This window comes from Rhamphochromis longiceps, linkage group LG17, assembly GCF_057381845.1.
Source record: "Rhamphochromis longiceps isolate RC_006_pf linkage group LG17, R_longiceps_female_GT1.1, whole genome shotgun sequence".
Classification (NCBI taxonomy): Eukaryota; Metazoa; Chordata; class Actinopteri; order Cichliformes; family Cichlidae; genus Rhamphochromis; species Rhamphochromis longiceps.
Genome location: NC_140573.1, coordinates 40071182 through 40091441, shown reverse-complemented (window position 1 = coordinate 40091441; position 20260 = coordinate 40071182). Strand labels below are relative to the sequence as shown.

General features: G+C 41.2%; 1 protein-coding gene across 2 annotated transcripts; it reads right to left on the bottom strand.

The window, feature by feature from the left end:
- Window positions 1-564: 564 nt before the first annotated feature.
- On the bottom strand, window positions 565-18870 carry LOC146650206 (protein mono-ADP-ribosyltransferase PARP12-like). 2 transcript variants are annotated; one of them, XM_085386699.1, is made up of 12 exons: window positions 18214-18870; window positions 17388-17523; window positions 12927-13521; window positions 12787-12837; window positions 12573-12699; window positions 12015-12177; window positions 11128-11248; window positions 10924-11020; window positions 7221-7296; window positions 6822-6952; window positions 2519-2670; window positions 565-2374 (listed from the first exon to the last, which is right to left on the bottom strand). In XM_085386699.1, exons 1-12 carry the CDS (start codon window positions 18489-18491, stop codon window positions 1776-1778), a joined length of 2526 nt encoding a protein of 841 aa, XP_085242825.1. In that variant the 5' UTR covers window positions 18492-18870; the 3' UTR covers window positions 565-1775. The 2 variants fall into 2 exon arrangements, with proteins under 2 accessions (XP_085242825.1, XP_085242824.1); XM_085386698.1 differs by having other exon boundaries at window positions 569-2374; window positions 12015-12180; window positions 18214-18868.
- Between the last annotated feature and the right edge of the window lie 1390 nt (window positions 18871-20260).

The following is a 20260-nucleotide window of genomic DNA, read 5'->3' as shown; positions in this document are numbered from 1 at the left end:
TTTTTATCTTGGACTGATGCTGTAATGCTGCTGATTTCCACTTGGGGGCGTCACCGCGCTGTATGACCTCCATAGACCTCGACTGAAAATGAAAAGAAGGGCTTACTTTTGCTTCACAGCTGAAACATGTCCAGTAATGAAAACACATGGCGTCACAATGCGTCTATGGCTCTGTGGATGTGTCGTTGCGCAACAGCCCATCTCCTGTATACTACTGCACAGACTGTGCTGGGCTATAGAGCAAACTCTTATGACAGCTCGTATGGATGGGCCATTGCGAAGGAACTGGATTAACTGTATTTTTAATTAATTACTTAATTAATTAAGTTACTAATTACTTCTCCAAAAAAAGAAATCACTTTACTTTACTGATTACTAATTTTCAAAAGTAATTAGTTACTTTATTACTTAGTTACTTTTAAAAAACATATGCAACCTGAATACATTATAAAGTACTATTGCTTTATAACGTATTCAGGTATCAGCCAAAGTCTATTTTTTCTGCATAATCCATCACATAAAATTGAATCAAATGAAAAAGTATCTTTTAAAACTTAGTATTAGTTTTAATCATGCAGAGTGTACAGCGGATGACAATGTTTTTACAGAATCAAAGTAATGTGAGTACTTCCAACGCTGCATGGTCGCACTCTCTCCCGAGCTCCATAGTATCCGTTGATCTACACACGTCTGCTGCTGCCACAGACGTCGCGCGCTCGTATGTCACTCTCACAAATAAAATCACGGTTCAGTAACGCAGTAGCGCTTACAGGAAAGTAGCAGTAATCTAATTTCTCTTTTGCAATAGTAATATTGTACTTCACTTAAAAATTGGAAAAAAGTAATCAGATTACAGTAGTTACTTGCAACGCGTTACTGCTCATCCCTGGTCACCTGTAGGTTATTATTATAGCTTCTAACAAACTGACAGGCTAATATTTTGCCCTCATATCGAGTTTTAAGGAAACTTCCATGTGTTTGACTCCAACAGCAGCAGCGTGCGCTCATCAGTGCACAACAGGGCGAAGTGTGAAAGATGAACAACTACCACAGTATCGTCTTTGTGCTCAGCGTTTATTGTTTTCTTTCTTTCTCTTTTTTTTTTATACATGTTTTTCCAAACACAGAGAAGTGAGTGTCACACACATCGCAGCCCTTTGTTTCTATCTGTGCTCCAAGAAGTTGGTCCCAGCTTCCTGTTGACATCACAAAGGTTGTCTAAACAGCAAAGTTATCAACACACAGGCCGTCATGTGTCTCAGCCAATCTGACAGTGTCTTAATACAGTAGGACGCGCTAATATGACAACCACTAACTACCTGAGATAATTACGTGAAAAGCAATCAGGTGTTTCTTCTAGCTCAGCGTGCTTATGTGATATTAGCGTTGTGCTGCTATTTCTGAGTTATTCTGTATAAAAGTTATTTCAAAGTTTAATTTAAACATAATGAGTGGAAAAGCTGTCAAGTTTTAGAAATTCACCTTAAATAATTTTACAGTACATGTGATTTAGGTGGAAAGGTTTGAGCATCAAAACAACAAAGAGAAAAAACAAACGAGAAATTTGAAAATGGAAAGAGAAAGTATGAAACATTTAACATTTCTGAAGCTTTCTTTAGAAACCTGCATCACCTCTAATCTACATGTTCAGCATGTCTGTCAAAGTTTCTTCATCATTCATATTAAACCTAAAATACTTTAATAGAATCTAACTGGGAAGCTGGTGCTACCAACTCTATTTCTGGAGCACAGTTCACAAATCATAACTCACATTTTCAGGTACCACTTCTGGAAAATCTTTTTACTAACTCAGCTACATTTTCAGAAAAGTCTAACAATTCCCTTGGAGATAGTGTGGGAAATGGAGTTGATGGTGTGGGTTTGTTGACTGTTCCACTGGTTGAGTCCATGGAAGAAGCTGTGCTGGGAAGGTGCCGTGCAGTGGTTTGACTTAAGATGGTATTTAGTTTGTGTACTACCGATGGTGTCTGTACTACTGCTGCGGTGGGTAATACCAGTGGTTTCCCTACTGCCACGTGTCTTGGTACCACCACAGATTGCTGTGCTAGTCTCGACCCTGATACTCGCTTTGGTACTGTGCCATCAATAAACATGTTTGTGGTCTTGTACTGGATCAGGTACTCGGGGTAAATCTGCTGCTTCTCAAACACCACATATATGGAGGGGTTCATTACATCATTCACACAGCTGTCATAGAAGTTTATGCCCCCTCCATCCTTGGAGGGAGGTCGGCGATAATCAGAGGACCCTTTGGTGAAGTCTCCCACCAGCACCCGTGAGATGAACATGGCTCTCACATCAGTGTCACCGGTGTAGTTGTGGGAGTATCTGGCATCACGGGCAAAGTAACTACCTGTGTTTAGACACCAAAAAAGACGACTGTGAAAAAAATGCATTTGTGGGGAAAGACAGCAGGAACCCTAGTGTCACAAAATCATCTGCAAGACTGAAATGAAAATGTTTTAAATGGATGCTATTCAACATTTCTTCCAATCACCTTTGCCATAAGACGTTCCGTGAGTTCCGCAGATTCTCCAGTCAAAGTTGTGGTGACAGATGGTGTCTGCAAATTTGGAGTCAGTGCCATGAAAAAGCTTTTCTTCCCTCACATTTCCTCCTTTGTTTTTGGTCTTCATCTGATTCTTCTGCCTTCAAGTAGGAGACAGAAAAAATGAACTCAAAGGGGTACATGTACAGTAAGTGTGTGAATGTAAAGTCACTCAATCTATGTAGATGTGAGGCAACCAGAACCCGGGGGACAAGAAAGAAAGAGAAAGAAGAAAAGAGAAGTTGGCAACAGAGGGATACTGAAAATCTGCATAATGACCTGATGTAGGAAAAAAAAACCCCAAAGAAAACAGTAGGAAACCACGGTAACAACCAACATAAGCATAAGTAACAGTAAATAATACATATAGAATGTTACTGAGCAGCATACACGACTAGTAATGCACGATATGTTTACAGGCAGCAGCCAACCAAGATAGTGTGTGTCTGTGAGTACCTGCTTGTACACCTGTGTGAACACTTGTGTGTACACGCATAAGGTTTGTTCATGTAAGTGTCCAATAATAGGTTTGGGGAGCCATAGCCCTGCCCCCCAGGACATGAAGCAGGCATGGAGGAGATCCAGGCCCCAGGCATCTACAGGTCCCCCAGAGCATGAAAGCAATGATCATGACACTTTGCATTAGGGCTGGGCGATATGACCCAAAATTCATATCTCGATATTTTTTAGCTGGATGGCGATATAAGATATATATCTCGATTTTTTTTTTTAAGCCATAAGTTAAGAACAAAAAGAGAGTTCTTAGTCACACTGTGTCCCAGATGTCACACGGGCACTTTTATTTACATACAGCGTAGATGTACATGAAGAAATTACTCAAAAATAAATTATCAGCATTTATTAAATAATCATGGTCCATAAATAAAAGAAAACAATGTTGTTTTTGTGCATAACAAAAAGCTCACAATTGTGCACAGGGCTCTAGAGTGCGACCAATTTGGTCGCAAATGCGACCAAATTTTTCAGTGGTGCGACTAAAAATAAATATTTGGTCGCACAGGTGCGACCAACTGTTCCGGTAACAAAAAAAAAATCTCTAACTCTCCGTGTGGTCAACAACAGACACACATTATGCACCTATCGTGGACTAAACCAATCAGAGATAGTCAGGGGCGGGACCTCTCTGATTGGCCGTGGTCCAGTTGAAAGTGCAGGTGGAAGAGAGAGGTGAGTAGCTTGAATAAAGCGATATCAATTCATTAACGGATTCCACACAAAGACCTAAACACGGAGCGGACCCAACACATCAGAATCAGCTTCGTCTTTCTCGGCTTTCTCACCCGACGGCCTGAACACGGACACGCTGTCGGAGCTTAGCGATTCTTCGGGTCCGCGCTGTGTTTACGTCTTTTTGCGCTGATTCTGAGCTGCAGGTTTTGCCTCTCTCCAACCAAAATTCACCGAGCCTGCAGCAAAAGAAGCAGCAAACTGCGCTTCACATTTGATCAATGTCGTCATGAATTCCCTCTGACTTTTGCTGTTTTGCTTCCACCACGATAAAAATCACACTTCCTGCACAGCTCTCTCTCTCTCTGTACTTGAGGAACAGTTTCCCGTCTCAAATCTGTTTTCTGCATTATTCATTCGCTTATTACCCACCAGTCTAGCGTTGTTTACAGCGCTTTTTCTTTTTTCACTTAAATGACCTCGGACAAGAAAGCCTAATTTCTGCTGTTCAATACTGAAGAAATTTAAATTTCTTAAAATTATGCAAAATTGCAGAATATTTTTAAGGTTATCTGCTATAAAAAGCCAGACCAGGAAAATCTCCTTCATGTTTTCCTGTGTTTTATTCTCAGTTACTTTCACACAAAGGCATCTGCTGTGATTTTCACAATTCTGATGAAGTCTCATGTGTATCAGTACTGATAAATGATCAGAATTATAATATTTCTGACTGTCTGAGGCTAAATTGAATCAAATCAGGACTTTGAGAACCGGAATTGAATGGATTATAGAAATCAGTGATGATACTCAGCCCTAGTGAGCAGCCTAGGCCTGAGAGAAGTGGATGTACTGTAGCTGTGGGTAATAAGAAAAGATGAAAAGAACTATTGATAACTTTTTTGTTAAGTTAAGGCCTGATCTGTCTGAAATTCATAGCCAGTGCTCTGACACGGTGCCATCAATATTTGAATGCTGAAAAAGCACAGTGTATCCAGGAAACACATTATATGCTGCGATAAATGCACTGCCCAAGTGTCCCCTCTCCCCACGGCCTTTCAGCAGCAGACAGCAGCAAACAGGTCGTCAGAGGAGGCCAAGATGATGATTAAGTTTTTAACATTTTCTACAATATTGACAAAGCACTTTAAGCACAAGTTTGTTTGTCAATAATTTAGAAATTAATATTGTCTGTATGGACTTCCCCCCCCAAAGAAAGTGCACATGTAAAACTGCGGTGTTAAGCGATGCGGTTGAAAAATTTGAGTGCGCCTAACTTTTGTGCCGGTACGCCTAAATTTTTAAAGTTAGGCGTACCGGTGCGCCCATGTCAAAAAGTTAGTCTAGAGCCCTGGTGCAGTCAAAATGTAAACTAATAGACGCTGAGCGTAATAACAAAGAGACAGATTTCACAGCTGCACCACGTCTCTAAACAGGTGCCATTTGTGGTCCTTATACACACACAGTACGTATCACTCCGCGAAGCTCCTCCCCGGTAGCCGTAATCCTCCGACATCAAGCCGTGCAGCTCCGTAGCTTAGCAAAGTCATATTAAAACATTTTTTGACAGATTGCTGAGCGCTGTGTACCACATAAAATCGGTTCGCGGTCAGTAAGCACAACCAGAATTCATACATAAGGCGCACTGTCGAGTTTTGAGAAAATGAAAGGATTTTAGGCCGTGCAGCCCCTCCGGGCTGCATGTCGTTAGCGCGGTTAGCTCGCTAACACGTTGACGCCGTCCAGCCCCACGCACGGGGCCATCCGCGGTAACTCGCTAACGGAGATTTTCCGCTTTCATCTTGTCATTGCCTGCAGGTGAAGCTATGGGGGAGGCGAGGCCGAGTAACGTTGCGTAGAGACAAAAGTGGACGAAAGAGAGGCAAACCTGCGGCTCCACAAGTATAATTATAACGTAACATAGACTATATCGATATAAACGATATTGCCACATCTTATATCTCGTATGAAAATATATCGATATTTTTAAAAAACTCGATATATCGCCCAGCCCTACTTTGCATATTAATGATCAAGGAGCTGACCTCACAGCCCATTGCTCATTCATTGGTGCTGGTTTCAGTCACTGTGTAAATGTACTATTTATAAGGTTGGAAGCCTGCGGACAGCTGAGACTGAAGATGTCACTTGGATGAGTGACGAAACGTTTCTCCCACTGAAAACGTCCAGATGAACAGAATCTGGTTTTACATCGGTGTGTGAATGTTGTTAGTTTGTACTTGAGTTTAGAAGTGCATGTATAAATGTGTGAATTAGGCATGTTGTATACAGTGCTTTGAATACTCCGGGAGAGTAGAAAAGCGATATATAAGAATCAGTCCATTTAACTTTTTGGGGCGGTATACTAAAATGCTACTTACACTGGACAAAGCAGAAAAAAGTCAGATAATATACATGTTGATCTTAGATCAAGCTTCTGGTTCTGAAAATCTACCTTGCACTCATGAAGTCAACCATGAACTACAATTTGTTCATGGGACGCCATCTGTCTGACAGCAAAGCCTTTGGTCATGCATCAGGACAATGATCCCAAGCACAACCGCAAATACACAACAGAATGGCTGAAAAAGAAACAAATCAATATGATGCCCAATGAATGGCCCAGACTCATTCATGAATGAAATGTTGTAGTGGGACCTTAAGAGAGCTGTGCATAAACAAATGTCCACCAAACTCGATGAACTTAAGCAACACGACCCTAAAAGTTAAAAAAAAAATTCTTATCAAACAGGGAAGATTAACGTTTGTGTTTGGCAGTGTGATGGTGTGGAGCTCCGCTCTATCCTCCAAGATGTCAACGCTCACCCCCACAGACTACTTCCAGAATTTGGGAGTGGAGAGGACAGAACAGAAGGGACATGCGACAAATGCTGGTTGAAGGATATGATGTCAGCCCACATACTCAACTCTGCTGCTCAACCTGCAGCTGCATTTTCCACCAATTAAGGGAAAATGAACAGGCTTCCCAGATTGAGATTTATTCCAAGAAGCATTTTTACAACACAAGCCAAACATATTTCATTACTACATTAAATGAAATACGTACAGCTGAAAGGCTTCCCAAAGAGCTTTGTTCTGAATCCTCTCAATGTTGATGATATCACAGCTTTTCATGGTTTCAGAGAAAAGAGCTACAACTTCTCTAAATTCTTCCGAGCTGGGCTGGAGTGAGATTCGCTATAAGAAAAAACAGGAACATTAAACATTTTCAGTCACAATTATAAAGGAAAAGTAGAATGGAGTGGAGACAAATAACATAATCACAACGCTAACACACAAAATCTGATATGAAAACCTGTAAAGCAGGTTTTTTCAGCAGATAGTGTGAAATATCTGAATTTATTTTCAGATATATATATATATATATATATATATATATATATATATATATATATATATATAAATAAATAAAAATGGGTTTTTTTTTTGGTTTTTTTTACAATACCGAGTATCCTGTTTGAGGGATCTGTGTCTTGTCCCAGGTTTCTGGTATTGGAGTGGAAGTTTGAACCAAAGGCCTTCTGCAGAGAGAAAGGGTTAGAATGACTTTAATTATTGTTTTTAAAGGTTGAAAACACACATCAGATAAATGTAATTAATGATCACTGCGGTAAGCAGACTTCTTTTCTTTATTCAAACTTTTTTAAGTTTTAATTTTAAATGAATAAAATATTTTTCCGTTATAAGCGACAATGAAAAACATCATATTTTTAATTTCTTGCAAATTCCTTGAAAAACAAACCAACGAAAGAAAAAAACAACAACCCCAAACTAAAGAATTGTGACTCATGCTGAGGCTCCACACAGACGGGGAAATAACTGTTTGATACCCTGCTGAATTTGTAGGTTTGCTCACTTTACAAAGAAATTAAAATATAAAGTCTCTCATTTTGATGGTCGTTTCATTTTAATGGAGAGATCAACCAAAAATTCAGAAACAAAACCCCCCATTACCGAGTTCTTTGATCTGCATGTCATTGAGTGAAATAAGGATTTGATCCCATACAAGCGAGCCAAATGAACACAGCTAATAAGTGAAACAGAAGAATTTAAGAACAATCAGGGTTGTTCCTACAGTCTTTGAGTCTTATTAAGTTAAGTTACTAAGTAGCTCAACAGTGTCTCTAAGAAACCTGTAGACATCATGTTTTGTGAAATCTTTGTTGACTAAAAAGCTAATATGACCAGTTACTGATATGGCTAGCTACTTATTTACATCTCCATGAGTAAATAGTCACGTTTCGTCTTCTTGAAAGAGATATTTGGCTGTGTCAAAAATTAAATCAGCATTGAAACCCCCCAAAACAACTGCAATTCCTTAAATGGCCACTTGAAGTTAGCTTAAAAAGTTGACCCACTTTTGTGGATAATGTTTACAGCCTGGTACAAAATAATGGTTTTTGTCTCTATAGCAAATTTTATCACCCACGACTACGGGGTGCCGTGAAAATGACAGTTGTCTTCCATGCAATTTGACAAAGCTTCATAGGATCTGCCAGCAAGACCAGGAAAAAACCAAATTCACGAGTGTGGAGCCTGTAGAGATGTGGTCAGACTCAAGGCTGTGCTGCTGAAAAAGGAGCTTCTAAAATGTATCAACACCAGTTTTTGAGTTTTTCAACAAATTTTGCCAATATTTCTATAAACACAAAGATGAAGCCAATTTTATTTTCATTTAAAATTACATGCAGAACTTCCTGAATTCAGAAATTTGAATCAGGGAAATGTTTCATAGGGACAAACATTTTGTGTCATCAGCTGTTGTCAAGTTTTATGTAGCTGTACTCTACATCACAAATAAATATATATATATATATATATATATATATATATAAAAAACACCCAGCACGCCCCTGCGGGCGGTTTATCCTTCAAGCTCGGGTCCTCTACCAGAGGCCTGGGAGCTTGAGGGTCCTGCGCAGTATCTTAGCTGTTCCCAGGACTGCGCTCTTCTGGACAGAGATCTCCGATGTTATTCCCGGGATCTGCTGGAGCCACTCGCCTAGCTTGGGAGTCACTGCACCTAGTGCTCCGATTACCACGGGGACCACCGTTACCTTCACCCTCCACATCCTCTCGAGCTCTTCTCTGAGCCCTTGGTATTTCTCCAGCTTCTCGTGTTCCTTCTTCCTGATATTGCTGTCATTCGGAACCGCTACATCGATCACTACGGCCGTCTTCTTCTGTTTATCTACCACCACTATGTCCGGTTGGTTAGCCACCACCATTTTGTCCGTCTGTATCTGGAAGTCCCACAGGATCTTAGCTCGGTCATTCTCCACCACCCTTGGGGGCATCTCCCATTTTGACCTCGGGACTTCCAGGTTATACTCGGCACAGATGTTCCTGTACACTATGCCGGCCACTTGGTTATGGCGTTCCATGTATGCCTTGCCTGCTAGCATCTTGCACCCTGCTGTTATGTGCTGGATTGTCTCTGGGGCATCTTTACACAGCCTGCACCTGGGGTCTTGCCTGGTGTGATAGACCCCAGCCTCTATGGATCTTGTGCTCAGAGCTTGTTCTTGTGCTGCCATGATTAGTGCCTCTGTGCTGTCTTTCAGTCCAGCTTTGTCCAGCCACTGGTAGGATTTCTGGATATCAGCCACCCCCTCTATCTGCCGGTGGTACATACCGTGCAGGGGCCTGTCCTTCCATGATGGTTCCTCGTCTCCCTCCTCTTTCTTGGGTTTCTGCTGCCTGAGGTATTCACTGAGCACTCGGTCAGTTGGGGCCATCTTCCCAATGTATTCTTGAATGTTCATTGTCTCATCCTGGACTGTGGTGCTGACACTCACCAGTCCCCGGCCCCCTTCCTTCCGCTTAGCGTACAGCCTCAGGGTGCTGGACTTGGGGGTGAAACCCTCCATGCATGGTAAGGAGCTTTCTTGTCTTTATGTCAGTGGCTTCTATCTCCTCCTTTGGCCAGCCTATTACCCCAGCAGGGTACCTGATCACGGGCAGGGCATAGGTGTTGATGGCCCGGATCTTGTTCTTACCATTCAGCTGACTCCTCAGGACTTGCCTGACCCTCTGCAGGTACTTGGTGGTTGCAGCTTTTCTAGCGGCCTCTTCATGGTTCCCATTCGCCTGCGGGATCCCCAGGTACTTGTAACTGTCCTCTATGTCTGCAATGTTGCCTTCTGGTAGTTCAATCCCCTCAGTTCTGACTACCTTCCCTCTCTTTGTTACCATCCGACTACACTTCTCCAGTCCGAACGACATTCCAATGTCATTGCTGTATAGCCTGGTAGTGTGGATCAGTGAATCGATGTCTCGTTCACTCTTGGCATACAGCTTGATGTCATCCATGTACAGGAGGTGGCTGACAACTGCTCCGTTCCGTAGTCGGTATCCGTAGCCAGTCTTGTTAATGATCTCACTGAGGGGGTTCAGGCCTATGCAGAACAGCAGTGGGGACAGAGCATCTCCTTGGTAGATCCCGCACTTGATGGATAGCGTAGTGGTTAGACTACACGCCTTTGGAACAGAGGATCGCAAGTTCGATTCCTGCCTGGGGCGTCTGTATCCAGTAAGGGTCCTAAGGCTAGACCCCCTATGCTAAGCAAGCCTACCGCAGACATGAGCGAGACAGATAAATATGAAGGCATGCCGGCTCGGACGTCGCCCGGATCAACAAGGTCCGCGTCAGGTGTTGAGGAACCAGGGCACCCTGACGAAAAGTGGGCTACTGGAACAAGAAGGCATCGGTGGGCAAGAGACGAAAACAGGGCATTGTTGGAATGCTACTACGCAAGTAACCCTGGCAGAAGGGGCTACATGAATAGGCTGAGGGACCTATGGATTCTTCGATATATATATATATATATATATATATATATATATATATATATATATATATATATTTATTTATTTATTTATTTATTTATTTATTTAAGATTTGTTTCTTTTAGACTTCTATGACCAAGAGAAAACCCGAATGTTGGCATGGTTACCCATCAGTACTGAACAGAAATGTGTTAGGTTTAAGCCAATATCTCTAAATCAAATCCCGTCTCCAACTGGAATTCGAGTGGAGTATCTGTCAGAATGAAGCTGCAGCAGCATTCAAAGATCTCATGATTGAGAAAAAAAAAGGTAAAGGGGTTTGAAAACTTTCTTGCGGGGCTGTTTTTGGGATGACGTACCTGACTCTCTTTGTTAGGACATCTGCAGCAGAGACAAACCGTGGTCGTCTGCACACAAGCCTTTTGGTGCCATAATGCTTGTTTGTCTGCATCATGTCTGACGGGTAAAAAAGTTTAAACTTACATAATAATTATAAAGCCAGCTGTACATATTAGCATTTCTGAAGTCAGCAAACAGAGACAGTTTCCATATTCTTTGTTTACCCTGGAAACTGAGTGAATATGAGTGTGAACCAGCAGTGAACTCCAACACGTCTTTATCATTGGCCAGGAACTTCTCCTCCAGCTTTGTGCTGTTGATGTCTGCTGTTTTATGTCCACTAGTCTGCAAAGCAAGAAAACTGAGCGAGTTTTTGACCTCAAACCTGCACTGGGATATTAATAAAGAACAGTTGATTATAATACCTGAGCTAATCGTAAATCAGCATCATTATAATTCTTTTAGAGACACTTTGTCTTTAAGGAGACCTGACTGCATCAAGCACTTAAGTACCAAAAAACAGCCTTAAAAAGCTGACCCAAATTTACAGCAGAACTGAATACGCTTACGGGCTGGTACAAAAATGGGTTTTGGTATGTTTTTTTTTTGCACATTGAAATAACATTGAAACCTAGGTACTAGCTCAGGCTCCTTCCACACCAGAGAAGTGACAATCCATGAACTACAAGCTAGTTTTTGGAAGCTACTCCGCAACTTTTGCTATCTAGCAGCCAAATATGTTTCCTGACTGGAAAAGTTTTTTCATATATTTTTTTCATTTAAAATTTCTCCCTGAGTGTAATGGAATTACTGCTGATGCCAGATTAGGATGATATTGTTGGAGGATAGAACAACAACATGAAACACAAATTGAAAAGCACTGAAATGCACAGTAGAGTTCTCCTGTAGGGGAAACAAAGCACTGCAGGCTCAAACTATGAGGGATTTTTCACATTACAAATAGTTTATTTGTGTTTTTCAATAAAACTATTAAATCAGACTCACAATTAGTTACATTTTTTGAATGTGGATACACAGTGGACTGTTAAAGTCGTGCCTTAATGTCTTAGCAATCTGCCAAAATTTCTGCAAACACTCTGTAGTTACTCACAGCGGATGCAAACATGTTCCAACTCCCAAACTCATCCTGCCAGTACCAAAGCCACTCGGTGGTGTGGATGAAGGTCGGCTCAATCACCGAGTTTTCTGTCGAGAGTCGACGCACTTTGTTCCATCCACAGGTCATCGTGTCAAAGTGCACGGCCGGGCTGGTGCTACTGCAAAAAAACAATCAAAGTATTAACATGAAGATGGTCAGTTATGCAAAAACTTTGATGATTTTTATGATTCTTTGTTCAGTATTTTGTGGTGATTTAAACTAAATTTCACTATAATAATTTTGGTGAATAATGTGGTACGTGAAACAAACGCTGCGTGCCTGAAATGACAATTTTAAGAACATTATCTTGCACTGACATCATACAGAGCCAACATCAAAACTTTTTACCCTCATAAAAATTACTATCACATACACTGAGCTTGATTTTAGTTTAAAAGGAGCATCTGTTATTTTATCAACGCATATTTGAAAAAAAGTGGAAATGCTTAATAGTTCCACTAGATCTTAAAAAACCCTGAGATGTCTGAGTTGCAGAATAAATGTAAGTACCTGTATGAGTTACTGGGGTCACAGTAGTCTCTCTCAATTGTCTCATTATCGGGCAAATCAGTCCACTGGTGTCCCTCTTGGACCTGCCATCGGTACGGCATCTTGTCATGAGCTTTAAAACATCGATCTAAGAAGAAAGAAGAAAGACAGCTGGTCAAAGTCAAGAAAGAACTACATTAAAACCTAAAACACTTACTAACCATGACTTTCTCACCTTGATGTTTGCAGTGACCTTTGATAAAGTACATGCAGATCCCTGTTTTATCTGAAAGAAACAGGAGATATTTCACAGGCTTCATTCAGACAGCAGTTTTAGTTCATCTCCCCACAGAAGTATTTTCAGCTGGTGTTTACCTCTGACAGGCCTCTGTGTATTATTCTGCCATTCTCCACCTTTAGCAGCTTCATCATTGACAGCAGCGTTAATGTCACTTAAGGAACGAGCATTTTGAAAACGCTGATGGTTGCCCCTGTTCCTGGTAGCGGCGACAGTGATGTCACTGGTGGGAGAGTTGTCATCGTCACTTTCATTCAGTCTATCGCTGGACCACAGGTCAAAGCCATCAATGTTTGCAGCAATGTTACTAAGTGAACGGGCTCGATGCAGATCTGGGCGGCTGCTGTGGCTTCCTCTGTTTCCTCTAAAGCCTCTGCTGAGCTGATGGCCACCTCTCCCTCTGCCTCTCTGACTTCGTTGACCATGGTCACTGACTCCAGCCAGCTTCAAAGCCTGTTTATTTGCATAAGCAGCCTTCAAGGACTGAAAGAGTGTGTCAGGTACGCCTCTAGCTTTCAAAGCTCTGAATGGCTGTGGAGCATTAAAATCGTGGTTCTTCCAGCAGCTGCATTCACGGCTGATGTAGTTCTCACAGATGTGGAGCCTCCTGCAACCATCACCATCCTGACACCGGCCGAACTCTCCATCACCATTGTTGTAGTCGTAGCATATCTGATGGAGAAAGGGGGAAAAAGGGGAGTTACAATAGTATACTGTATATAAAAGATGAATATAGCCATCGTGATGTCCAACTTCTTTATTTGTATTTTTTCCAACTTTATTTTTATCCAACAGGAACATTAACATTTACACAGACACAACAAGGGAAAAAAGGAAAAAAAGAAAAGCAAACAACAAAATTTTAAAAAATAGAAAGGGGGGGGGGGGGGATTCACCCAAGGCAATGTGAAGTTACTAAAATGTAATTTTTCCACTTGGAGATATACAGTGTATCTTGCTCGTTTATATATACACCTACATCTATGTACATACTCACACACACTTTCAAGTATCTACATACCATTTCACCCGCTCCATTACACCTAGGGCTGCCACAAACGATTACTTTGATAGTCGACTAATCAGATCATCATCCATTGGACGTAAAACGTACAGCTTATTGCACCAGCAGCATCTGCTCTTATATAACTATCATTAGCTTACAGCTTTAAGTGTGTAAGGTCTGTGCTAACTAAAAATAAAGACAAGATGATAGTTTATTAAATTTTAATGAAATTTGCAGATTGTTTCGGTGAAGTTTAATAAACTCCTTGCTATCTAAAATATAACAGGACACCGGAGTAAATTCTCGAGCATCTCACACTTCTGATAATCAGCTGTCTGCTTGATGTTTATTCAGCTGTGTAAAAACTATAACTTTAATCTCAGCCAAACCGATTTACTCAGGAACAAATAAAATACTGAAAAAAAGCCAAACAATAACATTTTTAACTTATCTAAGTGACTTATGTATGTTTAACCTGAGTAGCGAAAGATGAAAACGATTTGCCGGGAGTCCGGTGTTCTCACGGCTCTAGTGAGCCTTGCCCCTGGCTAGCTATCGAGCTAGTGGGTAACAGACGTCTCCGAAAACGTCGGAGCGCTTTTGAAAATATGTGGTGTCTTGATAAACTGAGCAGATATTTGAGGTTTACACAGCTACATTCTCGCCTGAAAATATGTTAAATGTTTATTCTGTGACCCAGAAAGAATAATAAGAGTAATATTAAAACTAACTAGCTGCCGCCATTGTTATAAACTGAGCTGGGCTGCACTATGAATTCTGGGATACAGCTTCTTCTTCTTCGGGGTTTAACGGCAGCTGGCATCCTTGTACATGCAGTGCTGCCATCTTCTGTTTCAGTCCGTTATTACACTCTTAAATCCTACTACTCATTCCTGCGTCTTTTGTGATCTTACAAAGCTTCAAATGACGCGTCGACTATCAAAATCGTCGACGACTTATTTAATAGTCGACGTAATCGTGACTAGTCGACTAATCGTGGCAGCCCTAATTACACCCTATTCCAGTTTTAGGGGAACCTTTTGAGGACATACTCATTGACTGTGTTGGTCCACTTCCTAAAACAAAATCGGGACACCAGTATCTTCTGACTTTGAATCCATTGTTAAGGCGCTGATGAACTTCTTTTCTACTTTTGGGTTGCCGAAATCTGTCCAAACGGACCAAGGCTCTAATTTCATGTCTCGGATTTTTGCTCAAGTTTTGCGATCACTTGGTATTAAACATCACAAGTCTAGTGCATATCATCCGGAGTCGCAAGGTGCACTCGAGCGTTTTCACCAGACATTGAAATCTATGATGCAACTACTCAAGGAGAATTTTCTGTCTGACATAGATGCTCCTAAGGAAAATGTGTTGGATTATGAGAGTTCTTTTAGAAAGTGTTTGCATAAAGCATGCGCAATCGCACGCTCTTGTTGCAGCGCAGGGAAAGATGAAAAGGAAGTTTGATAAGAAAGCTGTGCAAAGGAAATTTGAGGTTGCTGACAAAGTTTTAATACTTCTACTCCTTCAGTGGTCCGTATACAGTGCAGGCGGACTGAGCGAAGGAAACAGTGTTGTGTGTGTCATATCAATATGATGAAGCCTTACTTTGCTAGTGGTGTATCAACAGTTGCGACTGTGGGGGTGCCAGTTTCCAAAACCTGTATGACCTGGTAAGTGATGATTTGGTTTTCGGTTGTGCTGAGGGCTGCGCACGACTTAGAAACTCTGAAATCCTAAGTGATCTAAGGACACATTTAAAGGATGCTGTTCAAAGTGACGTGTGTCGGTTGATTGAGAATCATCCTAATCTTTTCTCTGACACTCCTTCCTGTACCACTGTGCTGGAGCATGATATCGATGTGGGGGACCACCCTCCAATCAAACAGCATGCCTACCGGGTGAATCCCACTAAACGTGCCATTTTCCAGACAGAAGTTTCTCATCCGTTGGAAAATCATCTTGCTGTTCCTAGCTCTAGTGCGTGGAGTCCCCCCGTGTCTCCTAGTGCCTAAAGCAGATAAAACCCCGCGGTTTAGTATGAGTTTTCGGAAGGTGAACAGCGTGACCAAACCTGACTCCTATCCTCTTCCCAGAATGGAAGATTGTGTCAATATGGTCGGTTCTGCGAAGTTTGTTACTGTTACGCCACATTCCAACGCTCATGAATATCGTGCTGGGAAGCGTTCTCCATTGTGAAGTGTATTTAGATGATATTGTCGTCTATTCAGACACCTGGTCAGAGCATAAACGTTCACTGATGTGTTCCATCGCTTGGAAAGGGCATCCCTCGCCCTCAATCTCGCCACGTGTGATTTTGGCAAAGCCACTGTGATGTATCTAGGGAAACAGGTGGGTCAAGGACAAGTGCACCCTACTTTGGCAAAAATCCCTGCCCCTTGTACTAGGCGTGAGCTCCGCCATTTTCTCGGCATGGTGGGCTACTACCAGGGTTTCTGTCGAAATTTCGCGGAAGTGTGAATACTGGGTAGGATATGATACTGGTTTCACACCAGCACATTTGGATGGGGTGTTTAGAGAATTTACAGCATACTGTAAAATCTCAACCAACACAGACATGGACAGCTTCCTACAACTCAGTGAAACTTACAGGTTAAATAAAACAGACTTTTACAGATAATTACAACTGAGACACCGTTTTAATAAAAATATTAAAGTTGCAAGGGAGGATTCTGAGGAGGCGGGCCTCATTGACATGTTTGTCGACACCTATAAAGGTAAAGTACATAAAAGGCTGATCTCGAAACTGTGCTCATGTTTACAATCACTTAAAGAGGACTTAAGGACTTAAAGAGAGAGAAGGAAGTGATATTTCTTCATGTGTATCGTGTGATTTCCAAATCACACGATACACATGATTTTGACCTACACCCGTTTTCAGACTTTGGCTCGTGTGATTAGGTAGAGGATTATTAGGGGGTCCATTGTCCCTTTTGGGGGGGACACTCCCACAGGGCTTAAATCTGGGACTCTCCACATTTGACCTTAGAACTGAAGAAGCTTTTCGGATGAGAGGTGAAATGTCTTCAAGCAACTTAAAGAAGTCCAGACGCCTTTTCTTTCCAGGCTCCTTAGACTTTGCTCTAAATGGTTCCAAGAACTACAAGGTTAACTGTTTACTGAGGTCAGCGGTCAGTGTGAGATCATTTTCACATAAACTTCTATACAACAGGACGTCTTCTCTCATTTTTTATATTGTTGTTGTTCAAAGCAGTAATGTTTTGTGAAGTCGATGGAGGGCTTGCTTGATCAACAGATCCAGTATTTAATAAAGTTACACTTAAGCTTGCGTATAAAAACTTGTCAGGAAAAGTGGAGGACAATACAGATTAAATAATTAAATTAGTGAGGTAACAATCAGTTACAGAACAAGAAAAAAAAAAAGAAAATTAAATAATTGAAAGCTGGGAGTAAAATCAGCTGGAAGATGCCAAATATCAGAAAAGGTGACAGTTCATTTTAATGCAAACTAACTTGTCCGGTTCATGCTGTGTGTTGTTAGACTTACATCAGGAAGAACTGTGTGGTCACTCTGCAGCAGCAGGGTGCACAGCTCCTCTCGGCTCAGGCTCTCCAGCTCATGCTCCCTCAGAAGTCTTTGGTTATGCTCAGAGGTCAGCTCATGGGAGAAGCTGCAGCCCCTCCTGTTATAACAGAATCCACACAGCTGAGTCATGACTGGGCGTGCTAGCATTTATTTGCTCAGTTAAGAATAAAAAAAAACCAAAAACAGCGTCATATGAGACAGCTGTCTTTGTGTAATGATTAATAAGGCTTATCTGCATGGTACAAAGTCAGCGGTTAGGTTCAGGACAAACAGCCACCCTGATAACTCTTAGAAACAGTACGACATCAATGTGAAAACTAAGTTTGAAGTTTAGGGAAACATGCTTGGGAAACAGGATTAGCCCAGTACTAGATTGTTTTCTATGTGGCTGGGTAGACGCAGCAGCCGCTTTAGTTTTTATTTTTCATAGTAAACTTTGCTGATGTTGGAAAATCTTTCTGTTCTGTGGATGAACGTAGCCATGTTCTTTTCACTGTCACTCTTTTTACTCATTTCAAAGCTAAGCTTCAGTCTAAAAGACAACCAGAGAGCAACTTTTCCTACTGGCCCTCAAAGCCACATTTTGTTACTTGTTTAGGTTAGCTTTTTGAATAAATGTGTCAAACTGCTGTAAATTGTCGGATTTTCCTAACAATACCTAAAGGCACCATCAGTGTCCTGGACTTTAAACCTGTTGATTTTACAACCATATGTGATATAACTACATGACATAAATAACACTCCCTAAATAAGCTCTGTTACTTACTTTTAAGTCCAGTATATTTACCTGAGCTGAGTGAACTGACAGAATCCGCTGAAGAGGATGTTTTTGCACAGGTGCAGACCCCTGCATATCCCCAGACAGTCTTTCACTCTGCAAAGTCTCAGGCGGGTCCTGGCCACCACCTTCGGCTGTCCGTTTGGACAACACGAAACAAATTTCTCTCGGTTAGAAATGATCTCCGACAACTTCGTGGGATCTCCGGAAAACAGATTATACACTAAATCCTCCGTGTTGACTGCTCCTTGGCCGGCGCAGATCATTCTCAGTATTTCCGTCTCCATCGTGTCCGAGCTCTGCCTGCGTTTCCTTCCACCTGTGACATTAAACTGACGAAAGCCTCATTTCTGACGACTGGAAAGCGAAACTCAACAACCTTTAACCTGGACGGATGCTGTAATGCTGCTGTTTTCCACTCTGAGTCGTCGCCGCGCTGTATGACCTCCATACATCCCACACCTCGGCTTTCTTCTACTTCACAGCTGAAACATTTCCAGTAATGAAACATGCCATGAAGATACAGGATCTATATAATACAGAAAATTCGCAACAAAAACATTTAGAATTTATTGAAAAACAAATGTTATGCCAGACTTTCCATCAAACCTTTGAGGTGAACATTTGGATTTTAAGCTGCTAAATTCTAAATGCAGGCTGTCTGCTGTTTGCGGCTTGCAGCGAGGGTTATATGGGGGACCAGAACAGTCAAATTAATTTTGTAATTCTTTTATTTATTTAGACATAAATAAAGTGTGCGTCAATATTGTAAAATAAATGATTATTACATTAATAAATATTCAAATCAATTTCTAAAACATAAAAAATAACTCTCAATAAAAAACACATTTTAGAATTCCAAAGGGAAAAAAGATTCAAAATCTTTTTAAAGTACAATTTAAAAAAGAGAAACGAGTAAACAGAATTAAAGGGAAATGGATAAAAAAAAAAAACCCAAAGATTTATTTTGACCTTTTCTATCCTTAATAGTTTAAAATTACCAAATGTATTAGCTTTGGGATTAATTAAGGGATTAGCACTTGGATTAGCTATCAGATTAAATGTCAGATTAGCTATTCCATTTAACATTTGGAAAAAGCAATGCAAGTTCATCATGCCGTGCGATGTAAGGAGCTCTCCAACTGGTTACAGAGACACAGTCTGGCTGCCTTGATAACTAGCTAGGGACGATGATGCATACAGAGAGAAGGTGCAGTGGCTGGCACTTTGGTGCAATGCCATAATCTCTTAATGTTGACAAAACAAAAGAGCTGATCGTTGACTTTAAGAAGGCCGAGGCTGTCCATCTCCTGCTCAGCATTGCTGGTGTCACAGTAGAGAGAGTGAAGAGCACCAAATTCCTCAGTGTTCACATCACAGAGGACCTGTCCTGGACCAGCAACACCAAATCAGTGACAAAAAGGGCCCAGCAGTGACTGCACTTCCTGAGACGACTGAAGTAGGTGCACCTCCCTAAACCCATCCTTATGTATACAACTATATGTGACTGAATTACAACAACTCTGCAAAGATGAGTGGGTCAAAATGCTATACCTCTGTGTGTGTGCGTGTGAGAGGGATAATATTATGCATACATATGTCATTTTGTTTGATTATTGTACTTAGTTTGTACATTTGTACAAATCTCATATCCCGATATAAGAATTCTATCGTCCCGATAACGATATAAATCACAAAAATGTAACATTTTCTGTAAATTCTGTGAATCTCGGGCAGCTCGACTTGCGGGAAGTGTTTCCAGCTGCGCGTCATGTAGCTGGAGTCCAGTGTTTTAACAGATGCATTAAACTATACATTTTTAGACATAAGTTTTAACAGCCACCATTTTCTTTGTGAGTATTTATTACACGGCGTGCTGCGGGGAAAAGCCTGTTCTAACGTTTGAGTCTAAGGTTTATTTTTTAGCATGTGGCGGCTCTTTTTTAATTCTCATCCGTAAATAATCTGCTCTTTCACGTGATTCAGTTTATTTTGAAAAGTCTCAACAGGATCTTGAGCTTTATTGTGAAAGGTTTATGCGGAACATAAACAAGCG

Coding starts and splice junctions, on each gene's coding strand:
- LOC146650206 (XM_085386698.1), bottom strand. CDS start 18,491: ATGGAGACGGAAATACTGAGAATGATCTGCGCCGGCCAAGGAGCAGTC. Junction 12,700..12,786: donor AGGTCACTGCAAACATCAAG/GTGAGAAAGTCA, acceptor CTTTCTTCTTAG/ATCGATGTTTTAAAGCTCAT. Junction 11,249..12,014: donor GGAACATGTTTGCATCCGCT/GTGAGTAACTAC, acceptor CTTGCTTTGCAG/ACTAGTGGACATAAAACAGC.